Below are 13,272 nucleotides of genomic sequence, written 5' to 3'. Positions count from 1 at the left end.
GGTGGCAGCCTGTGAAGAGGAAGACCAGAAGTGACAGCTGTGCAGGTTGGTAGCTCCCTTCTCTTAGCAGAGCTGTGCTTATGAGAGAAAGGAAGAGTAATTTAACCTCTTTCTTCTTCCTCATTTCAGTCCCTCAACTAAGGCTGCTGGGGGGCCAGGAGGGACAAAATTCCTGGGCCTCATGTGTATCAGGTTCTCTGAATTCTCAACTTTCATTTTAAAGAATAGTAACTATCTAGCCATTTCCATTATGAACATATGCCCTTCTCCTTATATCTCCGCAATGGAAAGGGCTAGAGACTAACTTTTTAAAAAGGAAATCTGGGGATTCAGAGAACCTAGTATCAATGTAATGATATTCTAGTGCCAATTAAAAAAAACTCAAGCCTCCTAGTGGGTGGAGGAAATGGCCAGTGCAGGAACAATCTCAGGGATAATGTTGCCTTGTTGGTGGGGAAATCCATATTTTCCCACCTACACAGCAGCTATCCAGACTTTACTATAAACTGTTCAAAAGCTTCAGAGCAAATCAGATTTGAGAAAGATCAGTGAAAAGCCAGTGAAACAATGGGAGATAGTGTGGTGTAGTGGTTAGAATGTTGGCCACGGATCTGGAAACCCCAGTTTTAAATCTCACTCTGCAAAGGAAGCTCACTGGGTGACCTTGGGCTGGTCACACACTCTCAGCCTAACCTACCACACAGGGCTGTTGTGTGGATAAAACTGAGCAAAAGAGAACAACATGAGCTGCTTTGGGTCCCCACTGGGGAGAAGGGCAGAGTATAAATGAGGTAAATAAAATGTAAAATAAATAAATGCCCCATGATGCTGTTGGGAAGCAGGGGGAAAAAGTGCTTCTCAACAGCACTGAAGCAGAGTCAGATAATCCACGCGGAAGTCATCCAATGATGCAGTGAGGACGCAGCAAACACTTGCCTATCCTGAGATGCAGCTAAGCCCATCAATCAAACCAGCAATGGAACAAGGCAAGACTTGATCCATTTTCAAGTTTTGGTCTCAGTCCTTCTCATCCTTAGCCTGCCTGGAAGTTAAAACACACTTAATATTTGTCATAGATCCAGAGGAGTTAGTGGTTTTAGTCTGTAGTAGCAAAATAGTAAAGAGTCCAGTAGCACCTTTAAGACTAACCAACTTTATTGTAGCATAAGCTTTCAAGAGCCACAGCTCTCTTCGTCAGATGCATCTGACGAAGGGAGCTGTGACTTGAAAGTTTATGCTGCAATAAAGTTGGTTAGTCAAAAAAAAATCAAAATCAAATGCCTTTAATGGCATACAAGGATCTAAGACAACAAACAAGTCACTATATAATTACATAAAATATTTATACAAAGCTTGTATGAATCTTAAGCACACCCACTAAAAACTCTGCAACCATTTTAGAAATCACTGTATCGTTATCCTTCAATAGAAAACGACAAAAGGATAAATTGTTCTGGTATTCAATATGTATTGGCAAGTCTTAAACGTGCTACTGGACGCTTTACTACTTAATATTGGAACTGCATTACGAACAGTCAAGTTAAAATTTCCCAAGAATCTATCAATGTAGTGAAAAAGTGATCCCCCCCCCCATCCTGCCATACTTTACATGTAAGGTGATCAGTATTAATCTGTATTAGTGGTTATAAATGGGAAATAGTGAATCCCTTTCTGGATTAAACAACAAGAATAGACAATACTGTAGCTCAGATATGTGACTATAATTTGTGTTTTTGTTTTTTAGTAGATCTGGTTTTAGACTCAGTTAAAGAATATATGAAGCCTGAAATTAGTCGTTAAAACTACTCCCTCCAATACTACTCCAATAATTAGAAGTGATTTAATTACATTTTAAATACATTAAGCAATAAATTTTTATTCCATTGATGGGACGTCTGATACTTGGCCTTTTGTAAATGTAACTTTGCTACTGCAGGCATTAAGCTTCATGTTACATGACAAATGACTTAATCTTTTTAAAAGAGATGTCAGTAAAATCAGTGATCATTAAGCACCACTATAGTAGCAGCACCATACTTGGACGGGTTTTGTGCTAGAGGTAGCAATATCAGACTTACATTTAGGTTGTTGTGTTTTGCTTTGTTTGCTGTTTCAACTTGACTTATAATTAGCTTACCCTCAGTGTACCCTTATGCCACTTCCCCATCAAATCTCTGGCTACACATATGGAAAACAGGTCAAGGGAAAATCTTTTAAAAACCAACTCCTCTAGATTCCTGTATCTTCTTCCCCCATGCAATTGTAGCCCAAGAGCAGCATGCATTAAAAAAAACCCCAGAAATATCCACCTGCAAGATATAGTTAAACTATATCTTGCAAGTGGATATTTCTGGGGGTTTTTTTAATGCATGCTGCTCTTGGGCTGTACCTTGAAAGAGTATACCAACAAATGTATCTTGAAAGAGTATACCAACAACTTCAAAATTTAACACACAAACACAGTGGATCTGGCTCCTTTTTGTGATTAATTCATACAGTTTTGTGTTTATCATATTTTTTTAATTCACAGGCTGTAAATTAAAATGTTCAATAAGTTTGCTTTTGTGTACTGATTTTTGTAATGACGCAATAACTGCCACTCTGAAGAAACTGCCTTCATAAATAATTAGTTGTCCCATGGAGATTAACCACTTGACCTTTTAGTGATATGTAATGGGCATTTATTCTTGCCCAGGTGGAATCAATTTGGCTGGAAATGGAAATAGTATTCTTTGGCTCTCAAAACCAATCTGGTTTCCTCTTATTTAATTCTAGCTAAGAAAATAAAACCTATTGGGAATAAATTTATGTACATGACACTGTTTTCCTTCTCTTCTTACTATATTTGCAGCACAATATGAAACGAGGAAACTAGTATCAAGCATAGGTATTGCAGGCCACTAGCTATTCCTTATTTCTCTGTCTTTAAGGTTAGTGTCCTTTTAGATAGCTGGAGGTGGAGGAGGCAAATCCAATTTAAGCTTTGTCAAAGGTGAAAGCTAAACCAGTGTCATCTAAGTGCAATGCTGTTTTTGTATGGTAAATGACAAGCCAAATTGTAACTAAGGCTTTCCTACACAATAAGACCCAAAGGATCACAAAAGAAAATAAAAGTCCAAATACTCAGTGTGTTCCTTGTGGCTCTTATTGGGTTTACATGATGCAAACATCGTCTCAACACAGGTTCTTGCACAGATAGCAATACTTTTTGTATACAATCTGCATATATATCATCATGGAAAACCTAACTGAATAAGCCTCATAGGAATGAGTACGCAACAGTAGTCAAACATGTATCCACAAATGCTTATTTGTTACATTTATAAAGTTTTGCACTCTTAAGTGAAAACCAAACTTTGTTAAGACCCTAAATTGTCTAAGCTTTGTTATGAGAGTACTCTGCTATAAATAAACTAGATGTTGGACTAATTCTTTGCACACGAGTAGGAAACAATAATCAATCACAAAATATATCAAAATAGTATATTGGAGTAAAGAAAACTCTCAGTCCAGTCAAAGAATCACAATGTATCATATAACAAAGTCAAGACACACAATTAGGAGTATTATATGATCCAATAAGGAAGACATCCAACAAGTAAGTATATTCAATAAAGTCAATAAATAGTATTCTTTCTTTCCAGGTGGAGCTGTAGCCGGTGGGATGCAGATGACAAAGCCCACAATGCTCGACATGCAGCACCGGCTTAATTCCGCTGTTTCGTGTCCACAACCTCCTCAGGGGCAAGATGTTTCCACCACAACAATAATTAATCAAATGTGTTCAGTCATATCATTCAATACAATCAATCTCTGCATAGTCACAATGAGCCTCAACTGGCGTCCTCAAATGGCGTCCTCTTCCTTATTGGATCATATAATACTCCTAATTGTGTGGATATTTATGCAGATGCACTAAGTTGTGACTTTGAGGTGCACCGAGTCTTGACTTTGTTACATGATACATTGTGATTCTTTGACGGGACTGAGAGAGTTTTTTACTCCAATAAACTATTTTGATATATTTTGTGATTGATTATTGTTTCCTATTCGTGTGCTTTCACTCTCCTTGGTTATTCTTTCGAGTAGGTTCCTCTCTTGTGGTTGGACTAATTCTTTGAGCTAGTGATGGCAAGTTTGGCAACCAGAAATCCTTCACACTAGTTGAGTTTTCTGTAATTTTGACTAGCTACCCGATGGACCGGTGGGAATAGTCAAATGGAAATATTGTACCAATCTCCTGGAGCTTTTTGCTTGGGGTGATGTTACAACCTCTTTGTGACAATAGAGTAATACAAACAGGAGCCAGTTTGGTGTAGTGGTTAAGAGTGACAGGACTCTAATCTGGAGAACTGGGTTTGATTCCCCACTCCTCCGCTTGAAGCCAGCTGGGTGACCTTGGGTCGGTCAGTCAGCTCTTCCAGAGTTCTCTTGTCTCCATCCACCTCACAGGGTGATTGTTGTGGGGATTATAACAACATACTTTGTAAACTGCTCTGAGCAGGTGTTAAGTTGTCCTGAAGGGCAGTATATAAATCAAATATTATTATTATGTTATTAAATTGAATGAGACCACTAATCACATCAGGACATCTGGTTAGAAAATAGTTTGCAATCTTTTCACCCCTTGTTACTATGGTACCACGAATAATTGATTATTCATGAAAAGAAGAACTCTCCAAGAACTGCTGATGAAAAGAATGAAGTGTGTGCATGGGTGGGAAAAGGCTGCCCTGGAAAGCACAAAGTGTAAATGGAAACTGGACCCTGCTCTTTCTCAGAATGATTTTTTAAAATGCAGCGGTGGTGTGGGAGGGAGACGGAGAGAACTCCGTGTCTTTTGTTGGATAAATCTCAGCATGTAAAGGAAGCTTTCCCTGAGAATCTGAATGGGTCTTTGTTAAGTCTGTGGGTGAGAAAGGGAGAGCAGCAGTGAATCACTGTGTGTGTATCAAAGAGAGACTGGGTTTAGATAAGAAAGAATAAGGTGCACGGTTCTTGCGAGGGAGTCTTGTGAGTATGTGTAAAGTGGACAGTTTGTTGCCCAGATGTATGTGAGGCAAAAAATGGATGGTATTTGTTGGTATGTGTAAAACAGGGGTAGAATATGGCTCTTTGTGGGGGTGTGATACGATACATTGTATGTACACGGGCATGTGTGTTGTGTGAGGTGCATTGTGTTGCATTAACACATACCTACATGCGTAGGAGACAGAAAGAACAAGCGGCGCTTGTATGTAAAGGGGAGCACTTTGTGCAGGTGTGTGAAAAAGAATGTATGAGGAGAGAAGGGTACAGGGTATCCCTGTGTGAGACAGCTTGTCTGGCATGGGTGTGTCTGAGAGAGCAAGGGCAGGCGGCATTTGTGAATGGGGCTGAGAGAGAGCAGTGGCATGTGGGAGCGCATGACGGGAGGGAAGCATTTTGTCTGGCCGAAGGAGCAAGGACAGGTGTCTGTAGGAAAGGGGAAGCCGGCTTTGCCTGAGGCGGAGTTTCTTTTACGCGATAGATGTATGTGGACGGAAACGAGCAGGGTGTGTCCCAAACACACACAAAAAAGGTTGTGGGGTGAAAAGGGCCCTGGGGTGAGGGGCCTGCAAAGGAGGCGGAGAAAGGGCTCCCGGGCCACACACAGCGCAGCTGCCCTGCTTCGCCCCCCCGCCCCTCCTCGGAGTGATTCAGAGTCGGAAGAAAAGCGGCCGCGCGGGCCAGAAATAGGCTCTCCCCTTCACTCACCATGTCGCCGGGAAGGGGTCGCGCGGAGGGCTCTGCGGTGCTCGGCTGCGGGAGTGAGCGCCACGCGCGGGGCGCTGTCCAGGGTATCCCCCACGCGGCTCAGCCCCGCGACCGTGGCGGCGGGCAGGCGCTGGAGCTCCGAGCGGTCTCCTCGTTCCCCCGGCGGGCGCTCGCCGCCTCTCCCTCCGCCGCCTTCTCCCTTTCTGCGGCTTAAGCGACGCTCCGGCCTCCCCACGCGCCTCTCCCCTCTCCTCCCCTCCCTCCCGCGCACGGCGACTTCAGAGAGAGGCGGGGCCAAGGCGCGCCGGGGGGGGGGGTGTTCCCCCTCTCCCCCACGTGCACTACCGGGGCGGGGGCGGGGGCTCCAGACCCTGGGAGAGCCTCGTCCCTTCGCGCGCCCAACAGGGCAAAGTTGCCGCGGCGGTCTCGACCTTTGGAGTGACGCTGGCGGCCCCTCTCCCTTGCCCTCCTTGCCTGCGAAGGCGCAGCCGAAGGGGGCGACCGGGCAACCCGCAACCCGCCGCTTCCTTTCAGATGCAGCAGCCGCTCTCTTTGGGATCCCGACGAACAAAAATGACAATCGTGCCTAGAAAGCAAAAAATTAGGGGAGAAAGCGGAGGGGGGGGGGTCCGAAAAAGAAGCTACCCATCTGCCCTCTTACTGGGGTGGGCGTGTTGGTCGGCTGCAGCCAGAACATAAGCAGGCGTCTTGCGAGCATCCGAACCAGTGAGGTCTGCTCTGCGAAAACGTGATCTGAAATATGTTCGCCTTTAACGTGCCGCAAGACTTCGGTTTAGTATCATGGGTGCTGGCACTGAAAGGCTGGAGAGCATGGGGGATTTTTCAGAGCAGAAATGCTGGGGACAATATTTCATATCGTTGGAGCCCACGTTTAGGTGCCAGCCTTGCGCCGGAATGGGGTGTGTGTGTGTGTCAAGAGATTCATAAGCTGGGTGTGATATTTTCCGACAATGAATAGTTAAGCACTCTACTATCTGAGATTTGGGATTCTGAAACAGATAACTGGATGATCTCTGGTACTATCAACTCACGGGGTTATTTGGTCCCATCCTTTTGTTTTAATGCACAGAAGCCTCCAAATCCTTCCTAAGCTGTGTGCTTGGTCACACTGTACACTGCAAGAGAACTGCTAATGTGCCATAAGAAAAGAAAGAAAGAAAGAAAGAAAGAAAGAAAGAAAGAAAGAAAGAAAGAAAGAAAGAAAGAAAGAAAGAAAGAAAGAAAGAAAGAAAGAAAGAAAGAAAGAAAGAAAGAAAAAGAATCCCATGAGTCCAAAGAACCCACCCAAAAAGGAGGGTGCCAGCAATAACGTCTGTCTATGAGACTGTTCTGACCTTTCCTTCTTCCAAGCAGCCTCTGCTAGGGCTGCAGATCTCTGCTGCCTCTCTGCCTCAGGTATGACTGGATCATTTCATCCCACCTAATGGAGAGAGACAGCATCAAAGGAGGCTGTCCATTCTATCTCTTCATGAGTCTTTCACCTGGGTTCGCCTTCCAATCAGAAGGCATGCCTAGATGAAATCTGATAAAGGGTAGGCTCTTCAGTCATTCTTACTCTTACATATTCTAAACATTTTGTGAGAGTAAATGAAGTGCAATTCCAGTATTGATCTGGAAACAAAGATGTGCCTTTGCTGTCAGAAGATTGAGAAATGCAATCAATGTGACCAGTACAAAGCCTGGGCCAATGACAGAGGCCAAGGCAGTACAACAAGGTGTCCACACTAGCTTGAGCAAGTCACCATGCCCTTTGCAACAGCAATAATAATAACAACAACAATATTAGATTTATATACCATCCTTCAGGATGACTTAACACCCACTCAGAGTGGTTTACAATGTATGTTATCATTATCCCCACAACAACAATCACCCTGTGAGGTGGGTGAGGTTGAGAGAGCTCCTAGAAGCTGTGACTGACCCAAGGTCACCCAGCTGGCTACAAGTGGAGGAGTGGGGAATCAAACCCAGTTCTCCAGATTAGAATCCCACACTTGTAACCATTACACCAAACTGGCAATAAATATCCCATCTGCAGCTCTTTGGCTTCCCTTCCCACATAACTCAAATAAGATCATTACAAGCAAAAGTACCTAGGGATTTCAACAGAATTGATAGTTGAGAGTAAATGTTGATGAACGAAGACATCTGATTGAAATTCATTTGAAACATCTGAAAAGCACATCAGTAAGGTCAAGAAGAGTTTGCTCAGCCTTCACAGTTGGTATTCCCCTGCCAATTCATATTCCAATGTATTTTTATGATTTAACATATCCTAAATATAGCTCTTGGAGCATCTTAATGCTTTACCATCTGCAATCTTGTCAGGTAGCTACGCTGGTATTCCATACTGAGAGAGTATGGAATAATTGTGACCTCAATCATATTGAGTCCATTAATCACATACTTTTAAGCTACTCTGAATTTTTAAAACTCAGGAGCTGATTTTTCCCCTGATTAGTAAGGATTCTGCTTCTCCAACTGCCAAGACTTCCAGGCAACTGAGCAATGAAGATGGATGGGTTACATATAGGGTTGCTAGATTTTTGGCTGCCTTCGTAGAAATACGGAAACATTAAGCATAAGAACATAATTCTAAAGCAACTGCATAAAGCCTATTATTATGTGGGTAGTTTCCCATTAACTGCCTAAATATAAACTCTCAGCAGCAGTTTGAGACTACTGGGTCGAATGAACAGTAATGGAAAAGAAAGGATAAGGTAATCATTCAACACTTGTCTTGTAAAAGAAAACACATCTTTTGAACTTTCCAAAAATATTGTCTTGATTTTTTAAAAGTTTCTTTCTCCAAAGCCTAGGATGGATGGACAATCTAGTGATATCAGAAATGAAATACAGAAAGGCTTAAAATTAAAGGGGAAAACTGATTTGAACAGGTGAGCCATTTAAGTTAGTTTTCCAAAATCTTTTAAAATACTGATTTAATTATTGTGTGTTTTTTTTAAAAAAAAATTAGGGAGTATTTATGGAAAGAATCAGAAAAGGGATTAACCTTGGGGCACAGAAAGAAAGACTATGAATTATAGTTGCCTGTCAGGCATTTGCATCTATGACATTCCCTCATCCTTAAACAACAGAAATGGCACCAGAAGCATTTTTAACATTCCAAAAATAACTATTTTATTTAGAGTGGAAAGGTCAGGTGAAATTAGGGGTTGAAAATTTCTGAGGTAACATGCAGACTTCAGCTCATACTCTTCACAGATATTTAAAGGCTTCTTTTTTGAGGCTTTGGTTCCCTTGTTTTCCCCCAATTACTCTAGTATACTTTCTTTTAGTATTCTCTTTCTCTTCTGGAGTTAGGAATGCTGGTACCCACTTTCTAGTACCCCAGGCCCCCTCTCTTCACACACTAGTGTTTTCCTTCAGTCATTAACTGAATCTGGAGGTCTCCACAGGCAGTTTCCAACCACATCCAAAAAGGAATCTCTTCATTCTCCAGAACTATCTCCCTGTTTGACTAGGTAGGAAAAATCTCCTCTACTTAGATGATATATCCCTTTCTCTGGTCCTTTTGGGTGTCTGCACCTACTTCCCAAACCTCCTTGCCAACTTCCCCAGTTCTCCTGCTGGTGTTGAAACTCCTCTCCATGAAGACCCTTGACACTCAATCTTCTCTCTGCTAGAACTGAAAAACAGACCCACCCACCCCTCCAGCTCATGCTACCCAATCAAATCCCTTGGAGTAGCCTGTCTCTCAAAGCACTCTGACGCTGTGAGGGATGAACCCTTAACAGTCCTGCAGCTGGGTGTACAGCCCTTCCAGGCCTTTTAAAACTTGCAATCCATCACAGCATCTAATTTGAAATACACTTGTGATTACATTAATATGGATCACAAAAGTAGCACAAGGAGAAAATCCTACCTGGGGAAAAAAAATCTGGGACAGGAAAAGATGGCTTCTGGCATGTACAAATGCATGATCATTATTCTGGGCTCATCCCGTAACTAATTTCCTCTCCTGTGTTAGGACTTAAGGCTGAAAATGGTAGAAGTGCCCACGAGGATAAAATCTTGGCAAATGGTGACATGTATTATTTCTATTTGAATAGGGTCTAGACGTCTCTTTATCACAGAATTGTGCCTACTTAACTATGTAGAGAAGACCCCCTTTGCATTAAATGCTATAACAGCATTGTATTTGCTTGCTACTGGGGGAAAAAAAGTACTGAGTAAGAAGGAGCGGATGAAATCTCTTAAAGAGCTGTATATTATGATGAAAGTAATGTCTAGGATTAGAAGAGAAAAATGTGAATAAATTGCATTTGTCAGAATTAGAAGTACAATGCATGGAAAGCATTATAAATTGTTATGTAATGAATAGTATTAAAAAACAAATTGCCTCTCCTCTTTACAGAACAAGAGCCAAAATAATTGCTCATAATTAATATTATGCAACCTCAAATGTGCACAATGCTAGTTAACAAAGTTTTATGCTGGATCTGCCTCATTATAAACAAGCCCATGTACACTGTGCTAACAAGAAAAATAAAATTTCTGGGACACTGTATACCAAATTCTACAACAAAAAATCTGAATTTTGCAAACTGTACTAATTGTGCTAGTTTGCACAATAAGAGTATGAAGGAGTTTAATTGGATACTGCTTCAGCTTTGCAATGGACCACTTGGAAGATTTCTACATTAGCAAGTCTGAAAAAGACCTTAGCGATCCCCCTAACTTCTAAGATTTCACACTCTTTCAAATATATTATTGTAAGCTTGAGGACTAGAAACTTGATTTTAAAAAGAATACAGATTTTCAGGAAGCTGAATTCTGAGCACAGTACCATATTCTCTGTGTGTGTGTTTATCTATATCTATATGTCTATATCAGCATACATACTTGATTGTAAGTAAACGCCATGCAGTGGGCTGGTCTTTGATTAAAAAAGAGGTCCTTGAGCTTTGGCTGTGGCTTTTCCCCCATTCAGCATCAATGGCAGCATGCAGCTGCAAATTTTACTTTATTTTTTGTTCTTACTCTCATGGGGAAATCACAACTGTGCATCCTATTGTACACAGTCACAAAATTCACAAAAGAACTATGTGACCCTTGGAAAAGTAACCAATTCCTTGTTCCTCAAACTTTTTGTGAGCTTGTGCCACGATCATTTGTTAATGTTTAAAGTGATGCAAGACTCTTTGCTTGGGCTGCTGCAGAGTAGTCTGACGGCCACTTCCTTTGGAACTGCCACCAAAGCACAGATTAACCTAGTGCACATATTGCTGTTTATCCCAGGTAGAATGTGCAGAGGCAGCTGGAAGGAAAGCCAAGGAAGGTAACAGAGACAGAGGAGTGCATCCAACACATGGGAACTCTTGAGTCAAAGTTTATTAAGGTAGATTTCTGTCTCCACACATCAGTACACTAAAAGTTCCCAGCATTTTAGGTGGGAAATGTGGCCCTTGAATAAGTTATGCTGTATAATACAAGGTCTTGTGAGGAATACCATTAAGGTACTTTATAAATATTAAATTATGATAAATGAAACCAATGTTCATGCCAATTCCATAATGTTCTCAGTATTAGCTGATACGAGTTAGTGAGTTGTCGCTTAAAGCTCTCCCAGTCTGGCTTCAGCCTCTGGTATTGCTATGTTATCTAGAAAGGAATCTGTGATTCTTAATGGAGGGCATGGGCCCCACCAGAGGAATATCTACAAATCTTGAGAGTAATTCAGGATTTTTGACAGAATTTTTTTAAATAACAACAACAACATTCAATTTATATACAGCCATGCAGGACAACTTAACACCCACTCAGAGCAGTTCACAAAGTGTGTTATTGTGATCCTTATGACAATCACCCTGTGAGGTGGGTGGGGCTGAGAGCCAAGCTACAAGTAACGTCTGACACAGGTTGGACACTTGTCAGCTTCCCTCAAGTTTTGATAGGAAATGTAGGCGTCCTGGTTTTACAGCTTGGCTCTCCTTTACAGCTGCAAGACCAGGATGCCTACATTTCCCAACAAAACTTGAGGGAAGCTGACAAGTGTCCAACCTGTGTCAGGCGTCACTTGTAGCTTGGCTCTGAGACAGCTGTGACTGGCCCAAGGTTACCCAGCTGGCTTCAAGCGGAGGAGTGGGGAATCAAACCCAGTTTAGGGGTTTTAAGCAGCCTCTGCTCCATACTTGCAATGGCTTCTGATAGCTAGTTATTTTATATTGCTCACCCCACCAAAAGATAAAATCCAAGATGCTAGATTTCTGACATTGGCCCTTAAAAAGCAGCAAAAGGAAAACAAATACATCATCTAGGAGTTGTCTGATGGCTATCAGACACAAGAGCCTCATCTAATCTGCAGGTTATATGCATGTATTATAAATAGACCTACATAAAAATGTTGCCTCGTTTGAAGTACTGTTTTATGTCAATTTTTTAATTTGTGCCTTGGAGTGTTCAGTGATAGTGGTGCGTGCTTTGTAGTAGTGGATTAAAAACTGGGAACTACTGGATTATATCTTGGGAAAGTTTCTTATTTATTTTGTTTATTTAGCTATTTATACTCTGCTGTTCTACCCTATGGAAATCCAAAGTGGCTTACAACAACATTTCCCCCTCCTCCATTTTATTCTCATAACCCAGGGTTAGGCTGAGAGTGAGCGACTGGCCCCAGGTCAGCCAGTGAGCTGGCAGAGTGGTGACTAAAAATTGGGTCGGGCTGGTCCCAAGTTTTGGGGAGCCCTAATCAGAGAGTGCTCAGTGGCCTCCTTATACCCAACAAATAGGCTCCCCTTCTTGCCCTCCCACCCATGCGCCCCCACCAGCCTGTGCATTTTTCCTTTGCCCATTTGCAAGCTCTTCCACCCCTGCAATCACAGCTGCCTACACTGCATGCATGCTAGGGTTGCCAACTCCTAGTTGGAACATTCCTGGAGAACTGGGGGTTTGATCCTAGGGACTTCTTGCGATATAAACTGGTATGGCTGTTAAGCCACTGGGGTGCTTTCTGTGCTCATTTCAACAAATCTTGTATAAGACAATTTGAGAATAGGTCATAAATCTTTGGTCCCCTTTCCAGCTGCCTCCCTAATGGCACTGAAAATACGTTATCTGAGGTTGGGTAGGAGCAGATCAGGCTGGCTGGACTATAGCAAGATTTTCAAGAAGAGGAATGAGATATCTTCATGTTTAAAGAAAGCCTATGCCAGTCATAAGAACAACACGGCAGAAGGTACAGAGGTGGATGTGTGAGGAAGAAAAAACATCAGTTACCATTAGAAAAGAACCACAACAAAAAGAAAAGATTTGAAATCTAAAGTCATGTATTTCAAATTTTGAATGTAATTTAGGAATCTGATCTGAACATATACATTTTCACTTGTCTAGCAATATTTCACTAGAGAGAAGCAAGAACTTATCATGTGTGTGGGTGAGAGAGAGATCTGGGAAGAAAATAGCTGTACAACACACTTGAGTGCAGATGACGGAATGCAATTTTTTAAAAAAAGATTTTTAAAAATGAACTTATTGCTTTTCATCTGGCAATAA

The 13,272-nt window shown here is 41.9% G+C and overlaps 1 protein-coding gene across 1 annotated transcript in view; it reads right to left on the bottom strand.

The window, feature by feature from the left end:
* Positions 1-5,956, bottom strand: part of ELOVL2 (ELOVL fatty acid elongase 2) — a 66,331-nt gene extending 60,375 nt beyond the window's left edge. Inside the window, exon 1 of the mRNA XM_054985999.1 lies at positions 5,737-5,956. Coding sequence (XP_054841974.1) covers positions 5,737-5,739 — 3 coding nt within the window. The 5' untranslated portion in view covers positions 5,740-5,956. The remainder of the gene's footprint in view (positions 1-5,736) is intronic.
* Between the last annotated feature and the right edge of the window lie 7,316 nt (positions 5,957-13,272).

Source organism: Eublepharis macularius, chromosome 7, assembly GCF_028583425.1.
Source record: "Eublepharis macularius isolate TG4126 chromosome 7, MPM_Emac_v1.0, whole genome shotgun sequence".
Lineage (NCBI taxonomy): Eukaryota > Metazoa > Chordata > Lepidosauria > Squamata > Eublepharidae > Eublepharis > Eublepharis macularius.
The sequence above is the reverse complement of the archived record's forward strand: the minus strand, read 5'-3'. Positions and strand labels throughout refer to the sequence as shown.